At 41.2% G+C, this 15,389-nt stretch overlaps 1 protein-coding gene across 2 annotated transcripts in view; it reads left to right on the forward strand.

Annotated features, from left to right (window-relative positions):
* Window positions 1-7,166: 7,166 nt before the first annotated feature.
* The window catches only part of amz2 (archaelysin family metallopeptidase 2), a 111,051-nt gene continuing 102,828 nt past the window's right edge, over window positions 7,167-15,389 (forward strand). The window contains exons 1-2 of one of the 2 annotated variants that reach the window (XM_078571083.1): window positions 7,167-7,252; window positions 10,167-10,449. In XM_078571083.1, the coding sequence (XP_078427209.1) occupies window positions 10,167-10,449 (283 nt within the window). In that variant the 5' untranslated portion in view covers window positions 7,167-7,252. The other variant, XM_078571082.1, reaches the window with a different exon arrangement.

Genomic DNA, 15,389 nt, shown 5'->3' on the forward strand with positions numbered 1-15,389 from the left:
TGATTCATTTTGGCAGGAAGAATATGGTGAGACAGTATAAAATAAAGGGAGAAACTCCAAAGGAGGTGCAGGAACAAAGGAACGTCGGTGTATATGTACATAAGTCATTGAAGATGGCAGGGCATGTTGACAGAGCAGTTAGAAAAGCATATGGTATCCTAGGTTTTATTAATAGGGGCATTGAGTACAAGAGTAAGGATGTCATGTTGAACTTGTATAAGACACTAGTTAGGCCTCATCTGGAGTATTGTGTCCAGTTCTGGGTGCCATACTTGAGAAACAATGTGAAGGCATTGGACAGAGTACAGAGGAGATTCACAAGAATGTTTCTAGGGATAAACAACTGTGGATATGAGGATAGATTGGAGAGGTTGGGTCTGTTTTCCTTGGAGAAAAGAAGGCTGAGAGGAGACTTGATAGAGGTATTCAAAATCCTGAGAGGTACGGACAGGGTAAATAGTGAGAAACTGTTCCTACTCAAGAGTACATCAAGAACTAGAGGGCGCAAATTCAAAATAATGGGCAAAAGGAGTAGAAGTGATGTGAGGAAAAATCTTTTTTACCTAGAAGGTGTTTGGAGTCTGGAATGAACTTCCCGAAAGGGTGGTGGAGGCAGGTTTGATTGAGGTATTCAAAAGAGAATTGAATTGCTGTCTGAAAAGAGAGAATGTGCAAGGTTACGGGGATAAGGCAGGGGAGTGGGACTAGGTAGAATGCTCTTTCAGTGAGCCAGTGCATACTCAATGGGCCAAATGACCTCCTTCTGCGCCGTAAAGATTCTGTGATGTAGATGTCTGGTTAGAATCCTCGAGTGCAAAATAGCATTTCACAGTCAAAAGTTGCCACTAATCACGCTATTTGCATATGCAGAAAGGCCACGTGAGTAAGGTACTGAGAGGGCGGAAGACACTATCAGTAATACCATAAGCCAGCATGAGTGTGCAGAAGTGCCCTGTTTGATAAAGGAAGCAATCATCAGTGTAAAAAATTACACTTTGTTTAAAATATATTAAGAATGACAATTCATTTCACTGATGTTGGCACTGTCTCTTTATTGACCACAAATCATCACACCATCTACTACGTGTCTTTTTTTACAAGTAGGTTCTAAAATACTTTGTTCAGATGATAGTCAAGGAAGTTCTTAAGGTTTACTGAAAAATAAAATTAACCTTGAAATATCTTTACATCTAACAAAAGTTAAAAGGTTGGCAGGTCAAAGAAAATGTTATGGACAGTTATGTAGTTAAAAGCTTAATTGTATATCATTGCTAATCTTTTTAAAATCAAAATAATTACAGATTTTAGTTGATGCAGCACTTGACCCACATAAAACCTAGCCAAAAAGAGATAAGTACTGATGTCAAAGCTAGTCTGACTTGTCAATATTTCCCAGCAGCTTCCTCCCTGTAAGCCACATTTCAGAGACTCAGATGGTCTCAAGAGGAAATGCTGAAACTACCTGACGTATGATCAATAATGACTCTTGGCTGATGTAATGTTTAAAAATAAAACAAACAAACTTTGGCAAATTATCCACTCAGCCACAAACACCCACGGATTTTCGTGTCAAGTGGGTAGTGACTTGAATGCAGATCAGCTTGTTACAAACATCAATTCAGAATCCTGCAAGATAGCTTGACAAAAAGACGTCAGATGCAACATAGCTTCTAGCTAATTCTTGACAAAGACATTTGATAAATAATGCTGAACTCGAGTCAGGCATTGTACTTGATTTAGGATTTCAGTTTACCCTGTGCACACATGCGGACAAAAATCGGCTTGCAATTATGTTTATACTTTAACCTAAGCTGTGATTGAATATTGTTTTACACATCACTGGATCCTAAAATACTCGTCTATTATCATTGGTTCTGCTTGATGGGGTCAGTGCTACTGGTGTCATAAATCAAATCATTTTTAACATCTGAATTTGTTCTTCCATACCTTGTCATTGGCATCTTGTACCACACTTTCCCAAATAATTTTTGTATAATCTCACACAGGAGAGTTGGAAGCCAGAGAAGACTTAGTAAACTCCCATCAAGCAAATTATTGCTGAACAGTATTAATTATGGTGGCACATTGGCACATGGTGGTTAGTGCTGCTGCCTCACAGTTCCAGGGACCGGTGTTCGATCCTGACCTTGGGTGTTTGTCTATGTAGAGTTTGCACATTCTCGCTGTGTGTGTGGGCTTCCTCCCAAAGATGTGTTGGTTATGTGGATTGGCTATGGTGAATTGTTCTCCAGTGTGTGTGCGCCCTGTGATGGACTGGCATCCTGTCCTGTACCATGCCCATTACCTGTCAGGATAGGCTCCAACTCCCTGTGACCCTGAATTGGATGAAGTGGTTCTGAAAAAGTGAGTTGAGTATAATTATCACAATTCTAATACATGAATTCCCAACCCAACACTGATATCAAGCATTATATTTTGCCAGTGAGGCTTTAGTTGAGCAATTAATAATGCAGCCTTTTTAACTAACACTGACGTTCCAATGCTAAATGTGTGCTATTGACAACAGCAAACCTTTGTATAGCACTTTTAGCACAATGAAATGTCCCAAGGTGCTTCACATGAACGTTATAGAACAAAAAAAAACAGAGCCATATAAAGTTCAGATGGCCAAAAATTTAGTCAAAGTAGGTTTTAAAGAGTATCTTAAAAGAAGTGAGCAAGGTTGAGAGGTTTGGGAAGGGAATTCCAGAGCTTAAGGCTCAGGCAACGGCCATCAATGGTGGAGCGATTAAAACCAGGGATACTCGAGAGGCCAGAATTAGATGAGCACAGATATCTCGCAGGGTTGTGAGGCTGGAGGAGATAAAAAGGGGCAAAGCCATGGAGGAATTTGTAAACAAGGGTGAGAATTTTAAAATCATGACATTGCTTGACCAGGAGCCAAAGTGGGTCAGCAACAAAGGTATGTATGGTAGGTGAATGGGACTTGGTGTGTTAGGACATGAGCAGCAGAGGTTTGGATGACTTCAAGTTTACAAAGGGTTGAATGTGGGCGGTCAGTCAGGAGTGCATAGTCAAATCTTGGGGTAACAGATGTATGGATGAGAGTTTCAACAGCACATGAGTAGGGTACCAGCAATGTCAGGTGATGTATAGAGGTAGGAATAAGTGGTCTTAGTGATGGTGCAATTATGTAGTCGGAAGCTCACCTCAATTGTGACATCAAGGTTGTAAACAGATTGGTTTAGTCTCAAACTGTTTCCAGGGAAAGGGATAGGGTCAGTAGCTAAGGATTGGGGTTTGGTGAGGAGACTGAAAACATTTTCCATTTATTTAGTTGGAGGAAATTTCTGCTAATCCAGTACTAGATGTCGAGAAGTGGTTTGATAATTCAGGAGTTGAGAGAGGTGGTGGTGAGGTAGAGTTGGGTATCATCACTGAACATCTGATTATTAACTGTGCTTTTGAATGATGTTGCTGGAGGAATAGGAGGCGGCCAAGGATAGATCCTTGGGGGATATCAGAGGTAAAAAAGTGTGGGAGCAGGAAAAGAAGCCATTGATACTCTGGCTAAGATTAGAGGAGAATGGAACATGATGATGCAGTTCTACCCAGCTGGGTAACAACAGAAAGACGTTGGTGGAGGATGGTATAGTCAACCAGGTCAAAGGCTGCAGATAGATCAAGAATGATAAGAAAATATGGTTTACCTTTGTCACTGTCACAAAGGATGTAATTTCTGAGTATAATAAGAGCCAGTTTAATACTCTGGCCAGGGTGGAAACCTGATGGAGGGATTCAACCATGGAGTTGGGGGAAAGATTTCAGAGCATGGATTTGGGAGGCAACAACACGTTCAAAGACTTTGGAGAGGAACAAGGTTGGAGTTGAGGTGGTAGTTTGCAAAGACTATTGTGACAAGGGTTTTCTTTTCCTGAGAGGGGTGATGATGGCGGCTTTAAAGGAGAGAGGGACAACATCTGAAGAGAGAGAACCATTAACAATCTTGGCTAACATGGAGAGGGGGAGGGGAAGTTGGGTGGTCAGCAGTTTAGTGGGAATAGGGTTGAAGGGAAAGGAGGTAGGTCTCATTGACAATAGGAGGCTGGAGAGGGCATGAGGGAAGGTAGAAGAGGAACTAGAGAAAGATACAAGTTCAGGACTAGGGCAATAAGAAGCTTTAGTGCAAGTTTGGCTGGACGGGTTAGCAGGAGTGAGGGATGTGGCAGAGGCAGTTGTTCAGATGATCTCAATCCTAGTGACAAAGAAGGTCATGAGCTCCTCACACTTATTGTTGAAGATGAGGGCGGAGGAGACAGGTGAGAGGGGTTTAAGACAGTTAAGACTAAGGCAGTGGAGAAAAGAAGCTAGGGGTTATCTTTGCATTCCAGAGTGAGCCAGACAGTCATTACGCCACAGAAGGAGGCCATTTGGCTCATCGAGTCCATGCTGACTCTGTAGAGCAACTCAGTCAGTCCCATTCCCCTGTTCTATCTCCACAGCACTTCTAGTTTATTTTCCTCAAGTGCCCATCCAATTTCTTTTTTAAATCACCGATTGGTTCAGCTTCCACCAACCTCGTAGGCAGCAAATTCCAGTTCATAACCACTCTGTATAAAAACAAAAGTTCTTCCTCACAACCCCCTTGCATCTCTTGCCCAAAACCTTAAATCTCTGTTCTTTAGACTTTGTTTTCCCATCAGCTAATGGGAAAAGCTTTTCTTTGTCTCACCTTTCAGGTACCATACCCTAAGAGGGCATTTATAACCATGGACTTTCATTGGATTGATCTGTGATTATGCTTGGCAAAGTGTTGCAATGTGGTTGACCAGGAAACTCTATCACTCACCATCAGGTGTATTGGAAGGATTTACAGATTGATAATCAACCTGTTTAGCTATGTTTTGAACACACCTTCCATGGCCATCAATCGTGAAGTAGGACTTGAACTTAGAGCTTCTAGCCCAGAGGAGGGGTACTACCACTGTGCCACAAGACCTCCTCTTTTTAGCTACCTTATCTAAACCTGTCACAATTGTGTACACCTCCATCAATTCTCTTTTGCTCCAAGGAGAACAGCCTCTGCATCTTCAATCCAACCTTGTGCTAAAATCCCTCATCCCTGGAACCATTCTGGTAAATTTTCTTTGCACCGTCTCAAGGACCCTCAGCATAACATCCCTGCTTTTTTACTTAATACCTTTCATGAAGCCCGAGATCCTATTTGCTTTGCTAATTAGTCTCTTAATACGTCCTGCCGCCTTCAAAGATTTATGTACGTGAACTCCCAGGTCCCTCTGTCCCTGCACACTCTTAAGAAAGTGCACCTATTAAGTCCATGTTGCCTCTCCTATCCCTTCTGCTAAATGCATCACCTCTCACTTCTGTTATTAAATCCCATCTACCACTTTGTCTACCTATCCTGCTAGCTTACCTGTTGCACTCGATTGGTATCATCCTTACTGTTTGCCACACCTCCAAGTTTGGTACCATCGGCAAATTTTGAAAGTTTGTTCTGGATTCCAATATCCAAGTCATTTATAAATAATCAAAAAAGCTGTGGTCCTAGCACTGACCTTTGGGAAACACTACTGTCTATCATTCTCCAGTCTGAAAAGTGACCATTTACCACAATTTGCTATTTCTTTCCTTAAGCCAATTTTTAATTGATGGAACCTGCCTCCACCAGCCTCTCGAGAACTTCATTCCAGACTCCACTATTACTCTCTTTTCCAATTATTTTGAGTCTGTGCCCTCTAGCGACCTAGATCTTGGTGTATAGGCAGAATAGCAAAATTTATAGATGATACGAAACTTGGAAGTATTGCGAACCAGGAGGATAGGGTTAGACTTCAAGAGGAAATAGATTGTGCCTAAATAGATATATGTGCAAACATCATTGAAGGTAGCAGGATAAGTTGAGAGTGCGGTTAATAAAGCATATTGAATCCTGGGCTTTATCAATAGAGGCACAGAGTACAAAAGCAAGGAAGTTACATTATGTTAAACTTGTATAAAACAAGTTCGATCTCAACTGGAGTACAGGGTATTGCATCCAATTCTCGGTACCATACTTTAGGAAAGATGTGAAGGCATTAGAAAGGGTGCAGAAAGGATTGATGAGAATGGTACCATTGATGAGGAACTTCAGTTACGTAGATTGGAGAAGTTGGGACTGTTTTCCTTGTAGAAGAGGCTAAGAAGAAATTTGAGTTATTTAAATCATGAGGGATCTAGACAGAGTAGATAGGGAGAAATTGTTCCCATTGGTGGAAGGATCGAGAACCATAGGGCACAGATTTAAGGTAATTGTCAAAGAAGCAATGGCGACATGAAGATCAAAAAACGTTTTCACTCAGTGGTTAGGATCTGGAATGTGCTGCCTGAGAGTTGGTGGAGGCAGATTCAATCAAGGCATTCAAAAGAGAATTGGATCATTATCTTGAAAAGGAAAAAAATTCAGGGTATGGGGAAAAGGCAACAGTGTGGGACTAGGTGAATCGCTCCTTCAGAGAGCCAGCACAGACGTGACAGGTCAAATGGCCTCCTTCTGTACTGTAATCATTCTATGATTCTGTGAGAAAAATATCTGCGGAAACAAATGCAGGTTTATTTATAATAACGCCTAACCATCGCTTTTAATAGCTACGCAGCGTGTTGGAAATCATTTTGCTTTAGTCTGTTAAATTGCTGTTGAAGCGATGTTTCTTCTCATGGTTGATTACACCCAGGAGACGCAGAGTCCTATATTTCAGCTGACTGGGAGATCAGATCCACATATTTGAACTCTTCCTATGAGATTATAGTTTTCCTTCACCAAAAAAACTAATTAATTGACTTACTACGGATTAAAATCTTTGGTGTTCTCTACCTAGCTACAGTAACTGGATCGAAATAAACCACAAGTTCTCATTACAGATATCACCAGCCTCCATCTTGTGCGCTCCGGTCTCGCTTGGAGCCTCGAGCCTCTCTCAGGCTCCGCCCCCGACCATCATGCCCCGCCCCAAACTATAGGCCCCGGCCCCGCCTACCAGGATTCGCACCGTGCATCAAGCCCCGCCTCCGACCACGAGGCCCCGCCTCCGACTACTAGGCCCCGCCCCGAATATCAGCACCCCCCCCCCCCCCCCAAACCCTGCCCGTCAAACCCCGCCCCTCAGACTCCCACCCACCCCCCACCCCACCCATTTGGTCCCGCCCCTCCCCGTGCCGCGCGCGCATTGGCGGTTACTGACTGAGGAAGCCCGAAGAAGTCGGCGCGAGGCGCCGAGTGGTGGCGCTGTGTTGGGTGTCCTGGGTGGGTTTTTTTTACCCGTCAATTAAAATAATCTCTCCTTGCTCCCTTCGCCCATCAACTCATAGACAAGGTGATGGTTTAATTTCAGTAAATACTGCGTATTGATCGTTCACGGAGGTGAGCGTGTAAGTAAGGGGTAGTTTATTGGTTGGAGGATATAGCTCGGGTGAAAGGCGGTTGCCATGATGCGCTATGTTTTCATGGGGGGGTAAAGGGGAGGAGCCGGAGCAAGGGTTTGGGTGGTTTCAAGATGGGGTTTTGCAAACATCCCCTGGTTTGATATCTGTTGAAGAGTAGCGATCACTAACTGGATAGTCACCGGCTTTTTAAAGTTGGCTGGCCAGGGACCAAGAGCGTGGTGCAGGTGAAAAATAGTGGTTCTTGGCACATTTTTTTCGTGGTTCATGTTGTACCTCAACATTATTATTTAATTTTTATTCTCGGTGAAGAAAATCCAGAGCTCGAGTTATACCCACTCCTTCGTCATGTGATATTTCCTGCTTTTTTGAGTAAATAAATAAAAGTGGCAATGCAGTTACAGGATAGTGTCTTGGGATGAAAACAGAAAATACTGAGCAGCAGGTCAGGCAGCACCTGTGGAGAGAAAAAAAATAATTGAGACCTAAAAAGAAACGCTGCCAAGTATTTCCAGCATTTTCTGTAATTTCAGGTTTCCCGTATCTGCAGTTTTTTGCTTTTGTATCATAGGATATTGCCCTAAACTATTAGCATTTGTTGGATGATCTTGTGTTTCATCCACCTCTGTTACAACAGCGGTAATTATAAGAGACAGCTAAACATCAATATTTTCAATGACTTGAAATTTTGGATTTGCTTTCTTGGAAAAAGATTTTAAACAAGGCGACTGCTGGAAGACTGAAATGAAAACAGAAAATAGTAGACGTGTAGTAGATTGATCAGAATTTGAAAGAGAAATATTTCAGTTATCTGCATCCAGATACATAATACATTGACTCTTGTATTAGACTTAATTGGCATGCTGGCCACTTTCAGTTTTCTATAATAATGGTTTCATACTTTCAAAAAACTCTCATTGTTTATGCATCATAGTTATTGAATTGTTTGCAAACTTAGATGGTAAAGGTAGAAATGTTACAGTTTGGTTTGAACATTTAGGTAAGGTAACAATAATGAGATAGCAAAAGGCTACATTGTGATGTATAGGTCCTCTTCCTCAGTTCCTATCACTTGGAGTTACTTGACTGTCAGTAGTGGAAAACCCTCCGCTCCCGTCCAAAAGCAGCAGCTCCCAGTAATCTCAGTAACAACAACTTGTAGTTATATAGCATCTTAAAACATCTCAAGGTGCTTCATAGCAGTGTTATAAAGTAAACCATGAACCTAAACCACATAAAGCAATATTAAGGCAAATGGGCAAAAGAGGTAGGTTTTAAGGAATGCCTTAAGAAAGGAAAGAGAGGTGAAAGATTTAGGGGTAGAATTCTGGAGCTTAAGGCCTGGACAGCTCAAAATACTCCACAAATAGTGGAGCAATTAAAACCGGGGATGTTCAGGTAGCTAGAATTAGATGAGCACGGATACTTGAGGGTTGTGGGAATGAAGGAGATTACAGACTAGGGAGGGCCCAGGCCACGGAAGGACTGGAAACCAAAGATAAGAATTTTAAAATCAAGGCATTACTTGACTAGGTCCCAATGTAGGGTCAGTGAGCATGGGGTGATGGGTGAATAGGATTTGACATACGTCAGGACATAGGTACCAGAGTTTTGGATGGGTTTAAGATAACAGAGGATAGAACTAGTGAGGCCAGACAGGCGTGCATTAGAAGAATCAAGTCTAGAGCTAACAAAGTCGTGGATGAGATTTTCCACGGCAGTTGAGCTCAGGTAGCCACCAAGTTGCGTGATGTTGCAAAGAAAGAAAGAAAAGCTTAGGAAGGGGAGGGAGTTCAGAAGGAGTAGTTGCACATGGGGTGGGGGATACAGGGATGTGGCCAGAGATGACCTTATCTTGGTGAGGCGATGGGAGCAGGCAGGGTTGAATGTGCAGTGTGACAATGCTGACTATTTATAAAGAGAGAGGGCAGTGAAATCAGAGCTGAGATGGGGATTGAAAGGATGTGGCATCCAGCTGCAGTTTGAAACTCCCGTCTGCCTAGCCTTTGGTCCTCCATTTGCCATGATACCTGCTGCTGTTGGTGAGCTCAGCTGAACCTTTAATGCTCTTGTTCCTAGAAAAACATATTGCCTCCCACCCTGATATTGCTCTCATCTTCAATTCCAAAGCTTAAGGTGTTCAGACTTGGTGTACCTTGTACACAACTAGTTTAGACATCGATCGAAAGATCTGGTTGGACCAGATCCAAGCTGACTTTTTTGAGGAGGTCATGAATGTGGTAAATAAGGGAATGTCTATGGATGTTATTTATACAGACTTCCCAGAAGGTATCCAATAAAAGTTTCACACGAGAGACTTAGCACAAATGGAAATGGATGGAATTTGAGACAACCATTTGGGTAGGGAACTGATTCAGAGGTAGGAGACAGTTGGGATAATGGGGATTTACTCCAGTTGGCAAGATGTGACTGGTGTGGTTCCCCTAGGGGCTTGTTTTTCACATTATTTATAAATGATTTAGATGAAGGAATAGCTAGCTGTATTTCAAGTATTGCTAATGACACCAAGTTAAATAGCGCAGTAAATACTGCAGATGGGAGCAGGAAATTGTAAAGGGACATTGAAAATTTAGGTGAGCGGATGAAAAAACAGTTTTGATTTTGGAAACAGTGAAGAAGTTCAATGTGGTATTGTCTGTTGTTGAAAGTTTGGGTGAAGCCAGAAGAAACTGAACCAAACAATTTAAATGAAATTAATACTGAGTTTTAATTTATTTTCTTTCTGGTCACTTTTATTTGTTTTTCAGATGGAGACTATCAGACACAATGAAGAGATGCTGAGGACAGCTCTGATATCTAATCATAAGGATGTAATTGAACTGTATCAGAAATTCAATCCAAGGGAGAAACGACTCCTAGAAGAAGCATTTCGGCCAGATGCCACCCTTTTCAAACCCATTGAGTTGCATTTGAAGTCTGACTGGATCCTCAGCCACCCGGAACCAAAGCAAGATTTCTACGCGTTTTACATCAGCCCACATAGAAAAACACCAGTTCCTGGGAAAAACATTATTTACATTCAGACCATTGGTATGAGCCAATAAAGCTATTTCATTCAGATTTTTGAGTAAGGAATTTGTCTGTCTATTCCCTGAAAACACACAAATTTTCTAATTAATTCATAGAGTTTATAATGTTCAAAGTCGAGGTGCTGCATGCTGCACAGCTTTTCCCACAACTCCCTCTGCCATGTAAAGCCCTCGCCTACTTATTTTCCTGACCATCTAACTTTCCCTTCTCAATCTCCTGTTCACTGATATCATCAACCTCTTGCTAAGTTACCGCTGTTCCATTCTCCCATTTTAAAAATCTTGGAATGTTGAAACTGCACTCCTGATGCACTCTGTTCAAGACCTTCAGTATAATTTTTGTTGTGCCCATAGTCCTGAGATACAACTGTCCAAAGCCACTTTTAAAAAAGCAAAAATGGAATTTTGTTGTTGAATTTTATATTTATATTTCTTATTACTAGAAATAGCATGCAAGCCTGAAAACATCAGACAGGGTTAAGGTAAGTCATGGATAGCTACCTTTTGCAAGATGGAGACAATTTATAGATGAATACAAAAGGTTTCCTTCAGATGCATTGTACTTCATGGAACTTCATTTGATGCTTCGATGATATGTTCTGTAAAATTTGTTCAACTTGATACTTTAGTCACCTCCGTTAGAGTGCAAGTTGTCTCCATGCCCTTCTGAAAATGACAAATCTAATCCAAACTATTGATATCCTATGAATGGTTGTTGATTTAATGTCACCATTAGAGATCCAGTTTGTATTGCCTTTGTTTCACTGTCTTGTCCAGAGTGCTGATTGATACGCTTGGGCTGTCTTTAAACAAAAAATGGTCAGTTTCTTGCCAGCAGAGAATCTAGTTTAATTTGAAACTGCAGCATGTTTCACAGTTCAGCAGGGACTGAAGTGACTTCCGTTTTAAAGTCTATCATTGGAGAGAAAGTGAGTGGTATCGTTGTTTTGTTCATCAAGAAAGATGAACAGTGTATAATTCATTGTTTTATACTGTTCATTTATCTCACTTAAGCTGTTGTTTAGAACCTGAGACTCAGTGTGATAAGGTATATAATTCAATTCACTTTACAAAGAGTAGAATCATGACAGTATGTGATAGAAAATAAGGATTCTTTTATTCCAATCCCCAGGTTTCCCTATTATTTAGTTAGAATAATGGGCAAAAAGCACATACTAGGTTGTAGCTTATTGGAATAGTCATTAATGCAGCACATAAAATATCTATGGTAGGCGAGAGGACATGCTGTTTTATAAAGTCAGTAGTATTATACTATGTAACAATGTTAAATGTGCATCTGTTGTTAAAGTAGTGTGAACTTGAGACCACAGTGTAATTACTATTCTTTCTTGGATCACTGAGATGATAATTACTGCTATGTGATATTTTGGGTCAATCAGAGATCAGATTGGCGTCTCTTGTATCTTTCTTGCTATCGTTTCTGTTGTAAACTATTTTATGTTGATGCAGGAATTTTTATCTTGTAAATTATTAGCTGTTTCTGATATCCTTTTTCCAAAGTATGACACACATGTGCATATGAGCTGTGTGCCATACTTCAAGGCACACAGCTCATAACTTTTTCATAAATAAAATATATGTAGATTAACTCATCCATTTCTGTGCTGCAAATGTATGTCCAAATCTATCTATACCAATATATTTTTATATTTAGATCATAAGTTCATAAGAAGTAGAAGCAGGAGTAGGATATTCGGGCCATCAAGCTTGCTCCGCTGCTCAATAAGATCATGGCTGATCTGATTGTGACCTTAACTCCAGTCTCCTGCTCCCCATAATCCTTGACTCCCTTGTCAATCAAAAATCTATCTAACTCAGCCTTGAATATATTCAGTAGAGAGCCACAGCTCTCTATGGAAGAGAATTCCAAAGACTGACCCTGTGAGAAAAGAAATTCTTCCTCACCTCCATCTTAAATGGGAGACCCATTGTTTTTAAACCATGCCCCCTAATTCTAGATTCCCCCATCTCACCATCTACCCTGTCGAGCTCCCTCAGAATCTTATGTGTTACAATAAGACTGCCTCTCATTCTTTTAAACTCCAGTGAGCATAGGCTCAACCTTTCCTCATAAGACAATCTCTTCATCCCAGGAATCAGCCCAGTGAACCTTTTCTGAACTACTTCCAATGCAAGTATACCCTTCCTTAAGTAAGGAGAGCAAAACTGTATACAGTACTCCAGGTGCGGTCTCACCAATGCTCTGTAGAGTTGTAACAAGACATCCCTGCCTTTGCACTCCGTCCCCCTTGCAATAAAGGCTAACATTCTAATTGCCTTCCCAATAATTTGCTATGCCTGCATGCTAACTTTTTGTGACTCGTTACGAAGCCTCTGTACTACAGCAATCTGTAGTCTTTCTCCATTTAAATAATATTCTATTTTTCTATTCTTTCCACCAAAGTGGACAACCCTACTTTTTCCCACATTACACTCAGTTAGGCAAAAATTTGCCCACTCACTTAACCTATCTATATCCCTTTGCAGACTCTTTGTCACCTCCTCCGAGCTTGTTTTTCTACCTTTCCTTATATCACCAACAAATTTGGCTTACAATGCAATCAGAACCTTCAACCAAGTTATTAATATAGATCGTATATAGTTGAGGTCCCAGCACTGATCCCTACGGTACTCCACTGGTTAACCTGAAAATGACCTATTTATCGTGACTTTGTTTCCTATTAGTTAGCCAATCCTCTAGCCATGCTAACATATTACCTCCAACACCATGAGCTCTTATTTTCTGCAGTAACCTTTTATGGGCACCTTATTGAATGCCTTTTGGAAAACCAAATACACCACATCTACTGGTTCCCCTTTATTCACCCTGCTTGTTACATCCTCAAAGAGCTCTAATAAAATTGTCAAACACGATTTCCCTGTCACAAAGCCATGTTGACTCTGCCTGATTGTATTATGATTTTCTAAATGTTCTGCTACTACATCCTTATTATTAGAGTCTAGAATTTTCCCAGTAATAGATGTTAGGCTAACTGGCCTATAGTTTCCTGCTGTCTTCCTCCCTTCTTCCTTGAATAGTGATGTTACATTTGCGGTTTTCCAGTCTGCTGGGACCTTTCCTGAATCTAGGGAATTTTGGAAGATTACAACCAATGTATCCACTATCTCTGCAGCCACTTCCTTTTAAGACAGTAGAATGCAGGCCATTAGGTCCAGGTGACTTGTCAGCTTTTAGTTCCATTGGTTTTCCTGATACTTTTTCTCTTGTGATTGCAATTGTTTGAAGTCCTAAGTCCGATGTTCCTCCCTCTCTTTTCCCCCTGCTTTTCTACTATTCTTGGGATTTTTTTGTATCTTCTACTGTGAAGGCAGATACAAAATACTTATTCAAATTCTCTGCCATTTCCTTGTTTCCTATTATTAGTTCCCCAGCCTCACACTCCAAGGGACCAACACTCACTTTTGCTAGTCTTTTTTAACATATATTTAGAAGCTTTTACAGAATCTTTACAGGGCACAAGGAGGCCATTTGGCCCATCAGGTTTGCACTGACTCTCTGAGAGAGCATTCTATCTAGTCCCACTCCCTGCCTTACCCACATAAGTTTGCATGTTCTTTCTTTATAGATAGCAATCCCATTCCCTTTTGAATACCTCGATCGAACCTGCCTCCACCACCCTTACTGGAAGTTCATTCCAGAGTCCAGCTACCCTCTGGGTGAAAATTTTTTTCTTCACATCACTATTACCCCTTTTACCAATTATTTTGAATCCTTGCCATCTCGTTCTTGATGCTGTCTTGAGTGAGAACAGTTTCTCACTATTTACCCTGTCCATGCCCCTCAGGATCTTGAATACCTCTAACAAGTCTCCTCTCAGCCTTCTTTTCTCCAAGGAAAACAGTCCCAACCTCTCCAACATATCCTTGTAGCTGCAGTTCTTTATCCCCGGAATCATTCTTGTGAATCTCCTCTGTACTGTTTCTAATGCCTTCACATCCTTCCTCAAGTATGGTGCCCAGAACTGGACATAATACTCCAGATGAGGCCTAACTAGTGTCTTATACAAATTCAACATGACCTCCTTACTCTTGTACTCAATGCCCCTATTAATAAAGCCTAAGATACTATATGCTTTATTAACTGCTCTCAACATGCCCTGCCATCTTCAATGACTTATGTATATATACATTGAGGTCCCTCTGTTCCTGCGCCTCCTTTAGAATTTCTCTCTTTATTTTATATTGTCTCTCCATATTCTTACTGCCAAAATGAATCACCTGACACTTCTCTGCATTGAACCTCATCTGCCACTTGTCTACCCAACCCAGCAACATGTCTGTGTCCTTTTAAAGTTCACGACTAACTTCATGACAATTGGCATGTTTCCAATCTTCGTATCATCTGCAAATTTTGAGATCATGCCCTGGTCACCAAAGCCTAGCTCATGAAAATATATCAGGAAGAGCAAGCATCCGAACACTGATCCCTGGGGAACTTCCCTACAAACCTTCCTCTAATCTGAAAAACAACCATTTATCACTATCCTGTTTCCTGTCACGCAGCCAATTTCTTATCCTAGTGCCCACTTTTCCTTTTATTCCATGAGCTAGAATTTTGCTCACGAGCCTGTTGTGTGGCACTGCATCAAATGCCTTTTGAAAATCCATAGACACTACATCAACAGCATCGCCCTTGAAAGGTCCGAGGAATACTCTGGTACAAAATTTCAACACTCAGAGTCCAGATGCAATATTCAAGTGGTTCCTTTATTACACATGCGGGGAGCAAACGCTGGGCAATCCAGGCGCTTCTCCACCGAGGTTCAAATGAGCACAGTTTATATATTTTTTACTATCAGTTACAACTTAGTGGTATTAGTTAGACAAAGGCCACAGCACAGTGACCCCCCGATGGGCTGATAATTGTGTTCTTGTACAGTAATTGCAGTGCAGAGACTG

The sequence above is a fragment of the Cetorhinus maximus genome, chromosome 24 (assembly GCF_964194155.1).
Source record: "Cetorhinus maximus chromosome 24, sCetMax3.hap1.1, whole genome shotgun sequence".
Taxonomy (NCBI): Eukaryota; Metazoa; Chordata; class Chondrichthyes; order Lamniformes; family Cetorhinidae; genus Cetorhinus; species Cetorhinus maximus.